Source organism: Rhinolophus hipposideros (assembly GCF_964194185.1).
Source record: "Rhinolophus hipposideros genome assembly, chromosome: 1".
In the NCBI taxonomy this organism is placed as follows: Eukaryota; Metazoa; Chordata; class Mammalia; order Chiroptera; family Rhinolophidae; genus Rhinolophus; species Rhinolophus hipposideros.
The window spans coordinates 10,327,862-10,339,800 of NC_138047.1; the positions used below are offsets into that span (position 1 = coordinate 10,327,862).

General features: G+C 49.9%; 1 protein-coding gene across 1 annotated transcript; it reads left to right on the forward strand.

The window, feature by feature from the left end:
* Positions 1-5,700: 5,700 nt before the first annotated feature.
* On the forward strand, positions 5,701-6,258 carry LOC308497357 (calmodulin-alpha-like; the record flags this gene model as incomplete). Its single annotated transcript, XM_081047995.1, has 1 exon — positions 5,701-6,258. One exon carries the CDS (start codon positions 5,701-5,703, stop codon positions 6,256-6,258), a length of 558 nt encoding a protein of 185 aa, XP_080904121.1.
* Between the last annotated feature and the right edge of the window lie 5,681 nt (positions 6,259-11,939).

Below are 11,939 nucleotides of genomic sequence, written 5' to 3' on the forward strand. Positions count from 1 at the left end.
AGCCTCGGTGCTTTGGGGTGTCGTCCTGAATCCCAAAATATATTAGACGCACCAAGCAGCACCCTCCGAGCAATTGATTTATTACTGTCTTTAAAGTTCCTGATTTACAACTTCAGGTTCTGCCTACGTTATGTCAGTAATAGCTGTGCAATGAAGCTTAAGACTGGTGGAAGGAAGAACAACAGTTGAGTCCAGGACAGGAGATAGGAAGGATCAACTACAAAAAGAGCAGTAAGCTAAGATAGCGCAATCCCCGGGGGCAATGCTACGTACTTTATGATGGGACTGACTGTCATATTGAGCATCTCTGACCACTGGGATTATATTCCACCTAATTTGTTTAAAATAATGGGACATAAAGCATACAGTACACCTTTGAAAGAGTTCCACCAAAGATGGTTAAAGTCAAAATGCCTGGTGGTTAAAGGGATCCGTTTCAGGTACCTGGAAAAGTACCTAACTCAAAGTGCTTCTTGGGAAAATGCCGGATAACTAGTGCCATTGTCACTGGGGCCGAACATGTGTGTAAACTATGAATAAGCCCTGGGTCTGGGACGGAGAGCGGTGTGTGTCCTGCCAAGTTCCCAGGTGTGTTGTTGACCAAAAAGAGGACAGCTGTTGCCAACCATCCCAACAAGTCCAGGCAGACTGTGAGCACTGAACACACAGTAGCCTGTGCCAGCAACCCGTTCCAAGTGCAAAGCAGTCAAACACACGATCCCCAGGACAGACACGTGATGCGTCCCTTTGAACACAATCTCCATGAGAGTAGGGCCTCTGCCCTTTCCCAGGTGACCACCTGGGAGCCCCAGAATCACATCTGTGATTGCACAGGGATCTCAAATGGAAAGGTGGTCTCTGACTTCTGAGTCCCTGAGATTTGATCCTGCTCTACAGAATGTGGTCCCTCTGTCAAACTCCCCCCACAACCTGGAGGACCAGCCTGGGGCAGGTACGAGGAATGAGATGGTGAGTAGGACAGACTCTGTCCCCACTATTAGGGAGAGCAGGTCTTGAACTTGGCTGAGGACTCTCTGAAAACTTAGAACAGCCCCCTGACCACGGTCTGCTTCAAGGATGTTGGGTTTTGGCTGGAGGATGCATGGAGGAAATGGCCCTTGGGCAAAGGGGGAAATGAGTGACAGTCACGCTCCTATTTACTGACTATTTAACTGATGCTGGGCATTGAGCTTACACTTTCCCTGCAGCTCATCTAAACCTCTGAACATCTAATAAAGCAGGTGCTGGTACACCTAATTTCTAATGAACGCAGCTGATGCTGGGAAGGTGAAGTCACCTGCCCCAGGCTATGCAGCCTGTGACACAGGAAGCTAGGACCACACCCCACAGCTGCCTGGTTCCAAAGCCAGTGATGCAGCCACACACTGTATTGCCTCCATAGGGAACATGAGTTATGTTTAGGGGAACGCACAATGGGGGCTCAGAGCCCGCCATCTGCTGCTCACTTCTTAAGAAAGGTATGACAGAGGGTGGCCTCACGTGGACGCCCAGTGATTCCCACCCAGGCTCCTTTCTTGTTTCCAGGAGGGAGATTGCCCCAGCAAGGTTGGGGCGGTGCCAACACCAGAGACTAGCTCAGGGGTGAGGGATAAGCAGGTCCCAGCAAGTCAGAAGAGCTAGAGGCATCTCCAAGAGCTATCTTACTGGTTTCTCACAAGCGTTTGTCCCACAAAGCTGAACAGTACTGGGAGAGCTGGAGGGTGTTTTGATCCTGGGGTCAGTCTCCTGTGGAAACTGGAGCTGGACTCAGCATTGATTCTAAACACCTGAACAGAAGGATAACCATCCCTACAGTCCTCTCAACACACACACACACACACACTACACACACACACACACACACACACACACTCGCAGCCATCACACCAGCAGTCTTACAGTAATAATGCCTCTTCCTTGAGCAGTGCTGGCCTGCTGCCTCCTTGCAGAGGATCTCCTCCTTCCTGTGATATCTGCAGAGGTCTCAACACTCCTCAGTGAAGGGGACCCTCTTGTCTTCCAGGACCATGGCCATTCTTCCTAGGAAGAGCTGAGGTTTCCCTGGCAACAGTGCGAGGGAGATATACTGAGAGGGCACAGGGAAGGGAACGAGTCCTGGGTGGGAGAGTTGACTTCCAACAGCAGACACCGAAAGGGCTCACAGCTTTTCCTAGCAAACCTGCCCACTTCTCCCATCTACCAAACCACATCCTTCTCCTCACTGATTCCAGGTTCTCCTTCTTCAGCAAGCGTGACGCCCATCAGGTGAAGTTATTCTGTGCCTCTCGGCACCTGTTCATGCTTCTTATGTGGCCCCATGAGACTCAGCTGTGGGGTGCTGAGCAAGTGACAGTCTCCCCAGCCTCAGGCTCCTTGGTGGAACACCCCCCACCCCACGCCCACTCCCCATCACTCCCATCATACACGGGGAGCCTCACAGGAAGTGCAGCCTGTGGATGTATTTTAGCTGTGAAGATACCATGAGCATGAGGTGTTTCTACTTCTCTCCCACTTCCTCCAAAGAGTTGGGCTGGGCTGCACCCAGAGTGCTGTGAATTAGACAAGCAGAGGAAGAAAGGGACTCCATCAAGCTTATGCCACATTGTTCCCCCTTTCCCAGCCCCAACTTTGGCCATTAGATACCCTGCAGTGCTGATCACTCAGAATGGCGATCCCTGATGTTGGCCCCGCGCAGCCGACCGATCGCCCACTTGGGCAGGAGGCTGGGCAGGTGGGAAAGCATGAAGCAATGATTTCAGTGTTGACTCCTGCTCTGAAAAGAGAAGGCACTGAGTGGAGAGGAAATAGGACCCAAAATGGCGGGCTGAGGATGGAGACGTAGGCAGCCAGAAGTCTGGCTCTCTCCCCAGATTCTGGGTGGCTTTGGGCATAAGACTTTACCTTCTGGAGACCCCCTTTCTACATGAACACAATGAGAGTCATATGAGTAATTGTCACCGTCCTGTCCAGTGATGACTCTTAACTAGATGCTCTTTCTACAGAGAAGCCTCTGCATCTGTTAAGGGCTGATGCCCGAAAGCTGACTAGTGTTCAGTGCTTTGCACTGTGTGGGGACAAAGCCCCCAAAAACAGTTTCCAGGCTCTCGGCCTCACAATAGAAAGGTGCTGACTCGGGTAGTAAATGGCCATCAACTGTGATCAGATGGCCATCAGCTGTGGCTAGTTGGCCATCAGCTGTAACCCGTAAGCCATTGGCCACTAATATAACTGCCGTGGCTACGCTAGCAAGAAGAAATGGGGGCTAGCAAGCGCGGACTGCTGTTAGGCAGATTATGTAGATCCTGCTTCCTGTGTCTCCAGCCCCTCCGCCAGTGAGACCATAGTGGTATCACTTCCCTACCTATGGCTCTGTGTGTGTTCCTTTTTGGCCTCACCATGTCCTGCGTTCTTATGTGGGGAGCGGGAGCAGAGACCCCGCAGGCCACCCCGCCGGATGCCCCGCATGACACACTGTTTGATGTGACTCAAACTACCGGGCAGACAAGCAAGGTCCCCCTTTAAGTGGATATTTTCCGGAATGTTGGTTTACGTCACACAGGAACCAGCTTGCAACTGAACATGAGATTTGTCATAGACTAATAACACCTGCTGTTGATCCAAGTCCTTTGACCTTTGATCCTAAGTGCCCGGATCAGATATGGTGGATGTACTACCCTATTTTATAGATGAAGATATTGAGACACAAGTTAAGTTCCCAAATCAGTGATGGCGCCAGAACCAAGAGCCCAAATCTGCTGATAGTGTCTGGAAAGTTCTCCGTTGTTGATGACTTACACAAGGGAAAGTAATAAGCATCTTGGACTTTTAATCATAAGTCCTGCTAATAAGATGAGAAGAAAAGGAAATTTAAAATACAGATGTATATCTTCAAATATTCTTAAAAAAAATAATAAAGAAGCTGGGTTGCTCCTGTTTGTAGGCACCCCGCCCTTCCCTTGTGGCTTCCCAAGCAGGTGGACCCACATCCTCTACCGATACTGCTTGTCAGTTTCATTGAGAAATTAATTGCTCAATTATGTATTGAGGCCTCTTTACTATTCCAGCATAAAGATGAACTAGCAATGCTTCTTCACAACGTCTTCATAAAACGAGCTGGACAAGTGGAGCATTTCCCTTAGTCTTTTTCTCCATCTGGGTCCCCTGGACTCGGGTGGGCTGGGGCTGGGTGTGCAGTGCCCCGAATGCTGGGAGGTGCTTGCCTGGCTGTCCTATGAGGAAGGAGAGAATCCTCAACCTGTTTGTTTGATGGGCTGAACCAGAGAGAGATGGAATTTATCACGTTTCTCAGGAGGAGGGGGAAGGAGTTATTCCTTACATACAGGCAAAGGTGGGGGCTGTCGTGGGAATTTATAGGGATCCAAGATGGGATTTGCTCAAGAAAGTCACTGTGCGGACTCCAAGGTAAATGTCCCCTCACAGTTTTGGATCTTACGAGCTATGGAGTTGTGGACAGTCCCCAAGGGCCGAGCTCTTGGTCTAAACTCTGCTACTCAGAGCAGTGGGTAGAGATGATTTCCTTCCAGAGAACAGATAAGACTGTGGGCTGGTGGGGTTGCCAGACTGGGTTTCTAGGCTTAGGGCTGACTGTCAGCAAACCTGCAAGCTGTGCCATGTTCGCAGTTACAGCCACCCTTTCTACGTCCTTCTACCCCCTAGGATCTGGGGCGGGGGGCGGTAGTAGGGACTGGCCTGCTCAGGCCACCCAGTGCTCTCCAGTCTCCCTCCAAACAATCTCTCCTTCCCCAATTCTGCACTGAGAACCTTGGACTTAAAGTAGAATTGGAGGAATCAAGCTACAGGAAGAGTCTATGGGGACAGGAAGCTTTTTCGTCACTTCTGAAGTCACCTCTGAAGTCACACTTTGAACAGGCATTTAATCAACAATTCTCAGCACCACCTGTGAGCCAGGTTCTGGATGCCACCAGCTACTGGCTTTCTTGAAGCTACCGTGTTTCCCCAAAAATAAGACCGAGCCAGACCAACAGTTCTAATGCGTCTTTTGAAGCAAAAAGCAATATAAGACTGGGTCTCATATTAATTTTTGTTCCAACAGATGCATTAGAGTTGATGGTCCGGCTAGGGCTTATTTTCGGGGAAACAGGGTATAGGCAGTGGGCCGCCTCCTCCATTCATAGATCTGTTGATGGCCCTGGGCTGGGAATTTGACGACACCCACGGTCCCACCCTGGTAGAATTCCACTCAATTCTACTAACATCTGCCCCCCACCAGCCCCACCCTTGGGACAAGAGCTGGACAGCAGCACCAAGAGAGGGGAACAGGACACCAGACACAGCACTCCCACTCCTCTAGAGAGTGTCCCCTAAAGGAGGTTCCCTTCCTCTTCCCAGCCTCAGGCTCTGTAAATTGGGGAAGCCATCCTGACCCTTCAGCTTGGCCAGGCACTCTCTCTGTGAAAGTCCCCTGGCAAAAGGCTTCGGTCTGAGTCAGTGTGGTCTCTCTGGGCCAGGAGAGGCTGGCAGCCCCCAGGAACCCCAGGCTCTCCCTCCAGCCTCGCCCTCCAGCCTCTCCAGGGCGGGCCCTGCCACTTCCTGCATTTCTTGTCTGCAGCTGGTGTGTCCCTCTCTGGAGGAGGATTTCGCCTGAGGATGTGGGGTGGGTGGGGTGGGTGGGGAGCCTGTCTCCTCCTCCGACTGTAGAAAAGGAGCGGTTCCCACCCCATGGCAAGGCTGCCACCTGAGCTCTGCCCTCACACCGCCGCAGCTTCATCCCAGCCGCTGGTCCCCAGCTCTGACAGGAGCCCTTCGAGCTGGTTGGCAGCAAGTAACATGGCAGACGAGCTGTCTAAAGAGCAGGTGGCCGACTTCAAGGCGGCCTTCAACCGGTTTGACAAGGATGGGGACGGTACCATCAACGTGCAGGAGCTGGGCGACGTCATGCGGACACTGGGCCAGAACCCGTCAGAGGCAGAGCTGAAGGACATCATCGCCCGGGTGGACACCGACGGCGACGGTGCCATCAGCTTCCAAGAGTTCCTGGCGGAGATGGTCAAGAGGATGAAGTCCTGGGGCGGCGAGCAGGACATGAAGCAGGTCTTCCGCGCCTTCGACCTGGACGGTGACGGACACATCACCGTGGACGAGCTCAAGAAGGCCATGGCCCAGGTGGGGGAGAAGCTCTCCCAGGAGGAGCTGGAGGCCATGATCCAGGAGGCGGACGTGGACCAGGACGGGAAGGTGAACTACGAGGAGTTTGCCCGCATGCTCACCGAGAAGTGACCCGGCCTGGCCTTGTCCTCCGCGCGCCTGACTCTGGCTCTGAGGCCCCTGCGTGTGCGCTGGGCCGTGAAGGCAAAGTCTGGGTGGTGGGACAGCTAGCCCCCTTGGTCTAGGTTCTGTACTGTCAGGAGCCCCTCTGCCCCCGGGGGACCTGGGGCTGCCCCTGTGCTTCTCCGCAGTGAATGGGGTGCTCCCTACCTCACAGGGCTGTTGTGAGGAACCCCAACGCCATGTGGTGGTCCAAATAAACGGAATGTGAGCTCCAAGGGTGGTGCGCTGGTGCTTGAATGTTTGATTGGAAAGCCAAAGGGCCCCAAACGGTGGCATTTGGGATTCTTTTGCGCCTCTACCCCTTTCACTGGGTCCCAGAGGGAGAACTAACCTTAGCAGGCCAGACGCCCGCCTGTTGGGCGTGGGGGTAATCTGGGGGTAGAAGAGGCACCGTTCTTTGCCTGAGCTTCTGGGTCAGGACAGCGGGAGCCCCAGCCCCATGACTGGGACACTGCCTACAGCACAAACAATAAAGTTTACCCTCCTTTGAACAGCAAACTGTTCTTCAGGCTCAAATTAGTTTTTAAGAAGTGTGTGTGTGTGTCCTGTATTTGAGATGCAGGGTGGTCTAGATTTAAAAACCACAAAGGTGAAGGCACGGGGGCACCAGACCGGCCTCATTGGAATAAAGGCAGGACTGTCAGGAAGTGGGAAGGACAGAGGGGCTATGGTGGGCAAAGGCGGGTGGGGTGGCATTTGAAGGGAAGCCACTTGCCAGTCCGGTCCTAAGGGACACGGCCTTGGGTGTTTCCAAGCCGAGAGCTGGTCGCCTGTGAGATGTTTCCTGCTGTGTTGGCCCTCAGGACCCAGCATCCCGCTGCTGCCCCCTCACGGCCCCTCTGTAAGTTGGGGGCCCTAAAGTTGCTCCGCAGGCTGTTGTTGGGTGTGCCCCATGGAGGAGCTAGGGAGAGCCACGAAGATGGACATGGGAGATGAGGGTCTGCCCGAGGCCACCCGCCCACCCTGATGTCAAGAGATGCCATTTGAACTTGTGTTTATGATATCCCTATGTGGTTTTTAAAAATGAGAAAACCCATCTGTGGTTTTTAAAAACAAGACCCATCTGAGGCTGCCACAGGTCTGAGTTTCTGAGGCTCCCTTGTCCTGGTTCTCAGAGACCATCTAATAATCTGAACTCATCTCGCACGAGCTCATCTTGCAGACCAGGGTGGTTAAGGGACCAGCTAGCATGGTCTGCAACCATTTAACAATGGGTTTCTGCTTCCTCCTTCGTGAAATGAGTTTTTCTTTTATTTTTGTTTAACTGAATGATATTTTAGTCCAAACTATCAGTGATGACTAACTTTATCTTGTCCTAGTTTGTGTTGCATCAGTGATTCTCAGCTCAGGGTAGGGAGAGGCAGAGCCAGCTTACCTGGGAGGTTATTGCAAAATACTGGGGCCAGGCCCTGTATCACCCACCCCCTCATTGTGGCACATGTGGTGGATGAGTGGCAGCCTGTCCAGTGTATCCCCAGGAGGGTGGCAATGGGGACAAGTCACCCAGGTGGGGCTGCCACATCGATGACATTTATCTTTCATTCTCCCCCATGTGACATTTTTAGTGGGTCACTCCAGTCACCTGTTCCCTTCATACACTGCTGCTTGGTTCATCCGAGCCCTGTCTTCAGAGTCTGGCCACAGTCCCCTCCTGTGGCTGGACACAGTGAGGGAAGGTCCTGGGCTTGAGGGCTGGGGGGTGGCAGTGGGGTGGGCGTGGGGTGGGGTGGGAAGGGTACTGTGAGGGAAGAAGGGAAGAGCTCTGAGGGAAAAAGGAGAGGGGTTTCAAGGGAAATGAAGAAAGTGTGAGATCTTTATCTGGAGATAAAGACATGGAGATAAGAAAATGAGCAGAGGCAGCGGCAGACCTGGTGTGGTGATCTGAGGAGGGGTGGGCGGTAAAAGTGCTCTGTGTGTCCAGGATGGGGGTGGTTCCCTCCGGAAAGTCCCCATCCTTGGAGGGACATAGGTCACAGAAGTCCAAGTTTCTGAATTCGTGATTTCTAAATGCCAAGCGGGTCCAAGATGAAATTTTCCAGTCTCTGTGGAAATGAGAATAATAAAGACTTTTTTTTTTTTACTAACCTGAATGTATTCCGTTTTTTAAATTCCGAAAATATGTCCTTTCTTTCATGAAGCTGTTGTAATGGCAGATGGCAGTTTTGTGAGGTGTTTTTTTTTTCATGTTCTTACATGTATTCTGAGAATCCTCCAAGTGCTCTAAATTAATTTTGACATATTACTGAAACCAGAGGCCCCGTGAGTCCAGGGCTTGTGCTGCCCGTACCGCTCAGCCAATAGACCAACACAGGAGTCGGGCCATAGAATAAGCGTTTGTTATCAGAGCACCAGTGGTCTGAGAAGACAGTGGGTTAACACCTCCAAAAACTGCCTTACCATCCAAAGACTAGCTTAGGGTATGTAAGGGAAAAATCTGGGTGTTCCTCCAGAGGCTACGTAATGGTTCCAGGAGTCAGCATGGAGCCTTCCCTGTGGCCACGTGATTCTATGGTGGAGTCAGCAACCCAGGAATAATGATGGGATTATCCTGGTAGACCATTGAGATTGTGATCAATTAGCACAAAGGTATTAATCATAAATTTCAGGGTAATTTTCTAAAACAGGGAACTGGGTGGGACCGGGAACATTCCGAGCTCAAGCCGCAGGGGGATGATCTATTGTTAAGTTATAGGAAGGTGAAGGAAAGGTGAGGCCCCAGATGAAGCAAGGCCTCTACGCTAGGGGTGCCAACCGGCTCTGTGTCATTACTGGCCCGTGAGGTCCAAATGTCTGAGAACAACTAACTGCTCAAGTCTGTAGAGTGTAACATTGATTTTCTTTTCTTTAAAACAAAATGCCTTTTTTTTCTGACTTTGAAGAAATATGTGGCTTATACGTGGGAACAGTGAACTCCAAGTTCAGGCCTGATGTTTTCTCGGAGAGGGAGGCGCAGACGCCTTCAACTGATGCCTTCATGCTTGTTTTCTTACGCTAGCTGGCAGCTACACGGAAACTAGCTGTTTTATTCGCCGTATTGTTGTGTGTCTAAAATATGGTATATTAAAAGCAATGTATGTAGTACCTGGATGATTAGAACTGACAGAGGAGGGAGGGAGAGCGATGAAGGCATCGCCCACCCAGGGATGCAGGACATCTGGCTGGGATTGGAGAGGGGACTTTTGAGGCTTCTCACTGATGAGCTCTTCCCAAAAAGGACTTGATGGGACCTCAAGGCAAGAAGAAAGCAGCAGAAATGAATCTTTGTCTATTGTCCCAGAAGAACAGAAAGAGACTCTGCGGGTCTGGGAGAGGAAATGACTCACTTCAGGTCCGGAATGACAGAAGGATCTGGAATGGACTGGAGAACCCTCAGGGCCCTCCTTTTCAGCAGAGCCTCACAGCACCTTCCCAACTGCTGTCAAGCCAGACCTGGAAGCTCTGCCCCGGGTGAGCTGGCCCTGAGGAGGGGTTGGTCGGGACCCACAGAGCGTAATGTCCTGTAGAAGATGGCAATCCTGAGTTTTAGTGACTCTTATCACACCTGACTCTGCAGGACATACACAGAACTGCCTTCAGCATTGCCTCTAAGCTTCCTTGAAGGCCTTTGAGGGTGGAGCTGGGCTATGAGGTCAGACAATTAAGTTTGCGAACTCATCCTAGAAAAAGTGCTGCATACCTCATTGCTGAATATCACTACGGTCACCTTCGAAATACTCCCCTTGGGAAGCTATGCACTGACGCCAGTGCCTAGTCCCACCCTTCAAAGCAATTTTGGAACTCTTTTCTGGAATGGCCACCAGAGCTGTCGTCGTATTACTCTTGATGTCCTGAATGTCATCAAAATGTCTTCCTTTCAATATTTCCTTTATCTTCCAGTAAAGAAAGAAATCATTGGGGGTCAGATCAGGTGAGTAGGGAGGGTGTTCCAATACAGTTATTTGTTTACTAACTAAAAACTCCCTCACAGACAGTGCCGTGTGAGCTGGTGCATTGTCGTGATGCAAGAGCCATGAATTATTGGCAAAAAGTTCAGGTCATCTAACTTTGTCATGCAGCCTTTTCAGCACTTCCAAATAGTAAACTTGGTTAACTGTTTGTGCAGTTGGTACAAATTCAGAATAATCCTTCTGATATCAAAAAAGGTTAGCAACATCATTGCAATAAGTTCATGAACTTAATTGTCAGTCCTCGTACACTCTTCCCTTGGAGTCCATGCAGCCTAGAACACCAAGGAAATCACAAAGTGTACAAGGAGCCTCTGAGGAGCCCATGTGGCTTTAGGTTACCCCAGGGAAACTTGGTTCTCTGAAAGCCACTTCTCTGAAAATCAGCTTGCCAGGACACGAGTTCTGCAAATGGTGCATTTATTGGTATTTCCCAACCTACCAAAAAGTCCTTTTAAAAAACTCTTCATAAGAGTTACAGAAATTCGCGTCACATGAGACATGTTAACAGTTTTTGAAAGATTTCTCTGACGTTTTCTTTGTCCAGGTTAAAATTTTAGTTTCATTCAGTTTTACTTGTGGCTTGGTAAATTAGTTTAGTTTCAGTCAGTTCACCGAAACATCGCACCATGTCCTGACAAAGATGAAAGTTTTCAGTTTTGGGTTTTTTTTCTCAGTACATTGGGTCTATGATTTGGGGAAAGGAGAAGTAATTCATTTCAAGACTGAACAGTTTACATGTCTCCAATGACAAGGATTTTATAAAGTATAGATAGGGTAGGCTTTTCTCTTTTAGCAGATTGTCAGTATAGACTATCGCTTTGGTACTTTTTTTAATTCACAGATTTATTAGCTGGCTCAATCAAGTGGATATTTGCATGTGTTTTAAGTATGTGGTAAATGCTCAGTGTCTGAAACATAAGTCACACACAGAACCAACATCCAGTTGGGCAGAACGGAACTAATAAATCGACTGGAACTGGTCGGGGTTAAAACATAATCTAAAGCAAAATTTCCCCCAAATCAGTACATTGATGAATTACTCTACTTCTGGTCAAAACTGATGTTTCAAATTCCATATACTAAATAATACCTTTTCTTCACTGGATTGCCCCCCTAGATATTTTAAATCCTAATGCATACCTTTTCCTGACAAGCCTGAGGTCCTGTCACGAAAAGGCCCATATCAAATACCTCCTCCTCCAGGAAGCCTTCCAGAACAGAGCTGGGCACATTGTAGATCCTGGATGCATGCTCTTGGAGAGAATGACTAGCTTTCCCCTCTTCATATAACCTTTATTAAAGTGCAGCATGTATGAAAGTTCCTGTGAACGAGGCTTAGCCTCCTTCCTCAGAACCCCAAATAATAAAGTAAAACCTATCAACCATACACTAGATTGTAAACTCTGAGTGCAGGGTGTGTAGACTTCTGGCTTTTAGGATTTATGATGAACCCTCCCACCATCTGCATTAGTTGCTGGGCTCCCACCCCTTGAGGTATCACCTCCACCTATAGAGATGCCTTCCAGGGTGCCAATGGGATTAAATGGCATCTCCACAATGTCACACTCAATGGGGAGAGGGCAACCCCAGGTATGACTGAAGAGAGATGGCGCCTCTCTGATGCCATCTTCTAAGAACCATGAAACACTGTCTGTGTGTGGTCATAACATTCCAACAGTTCTG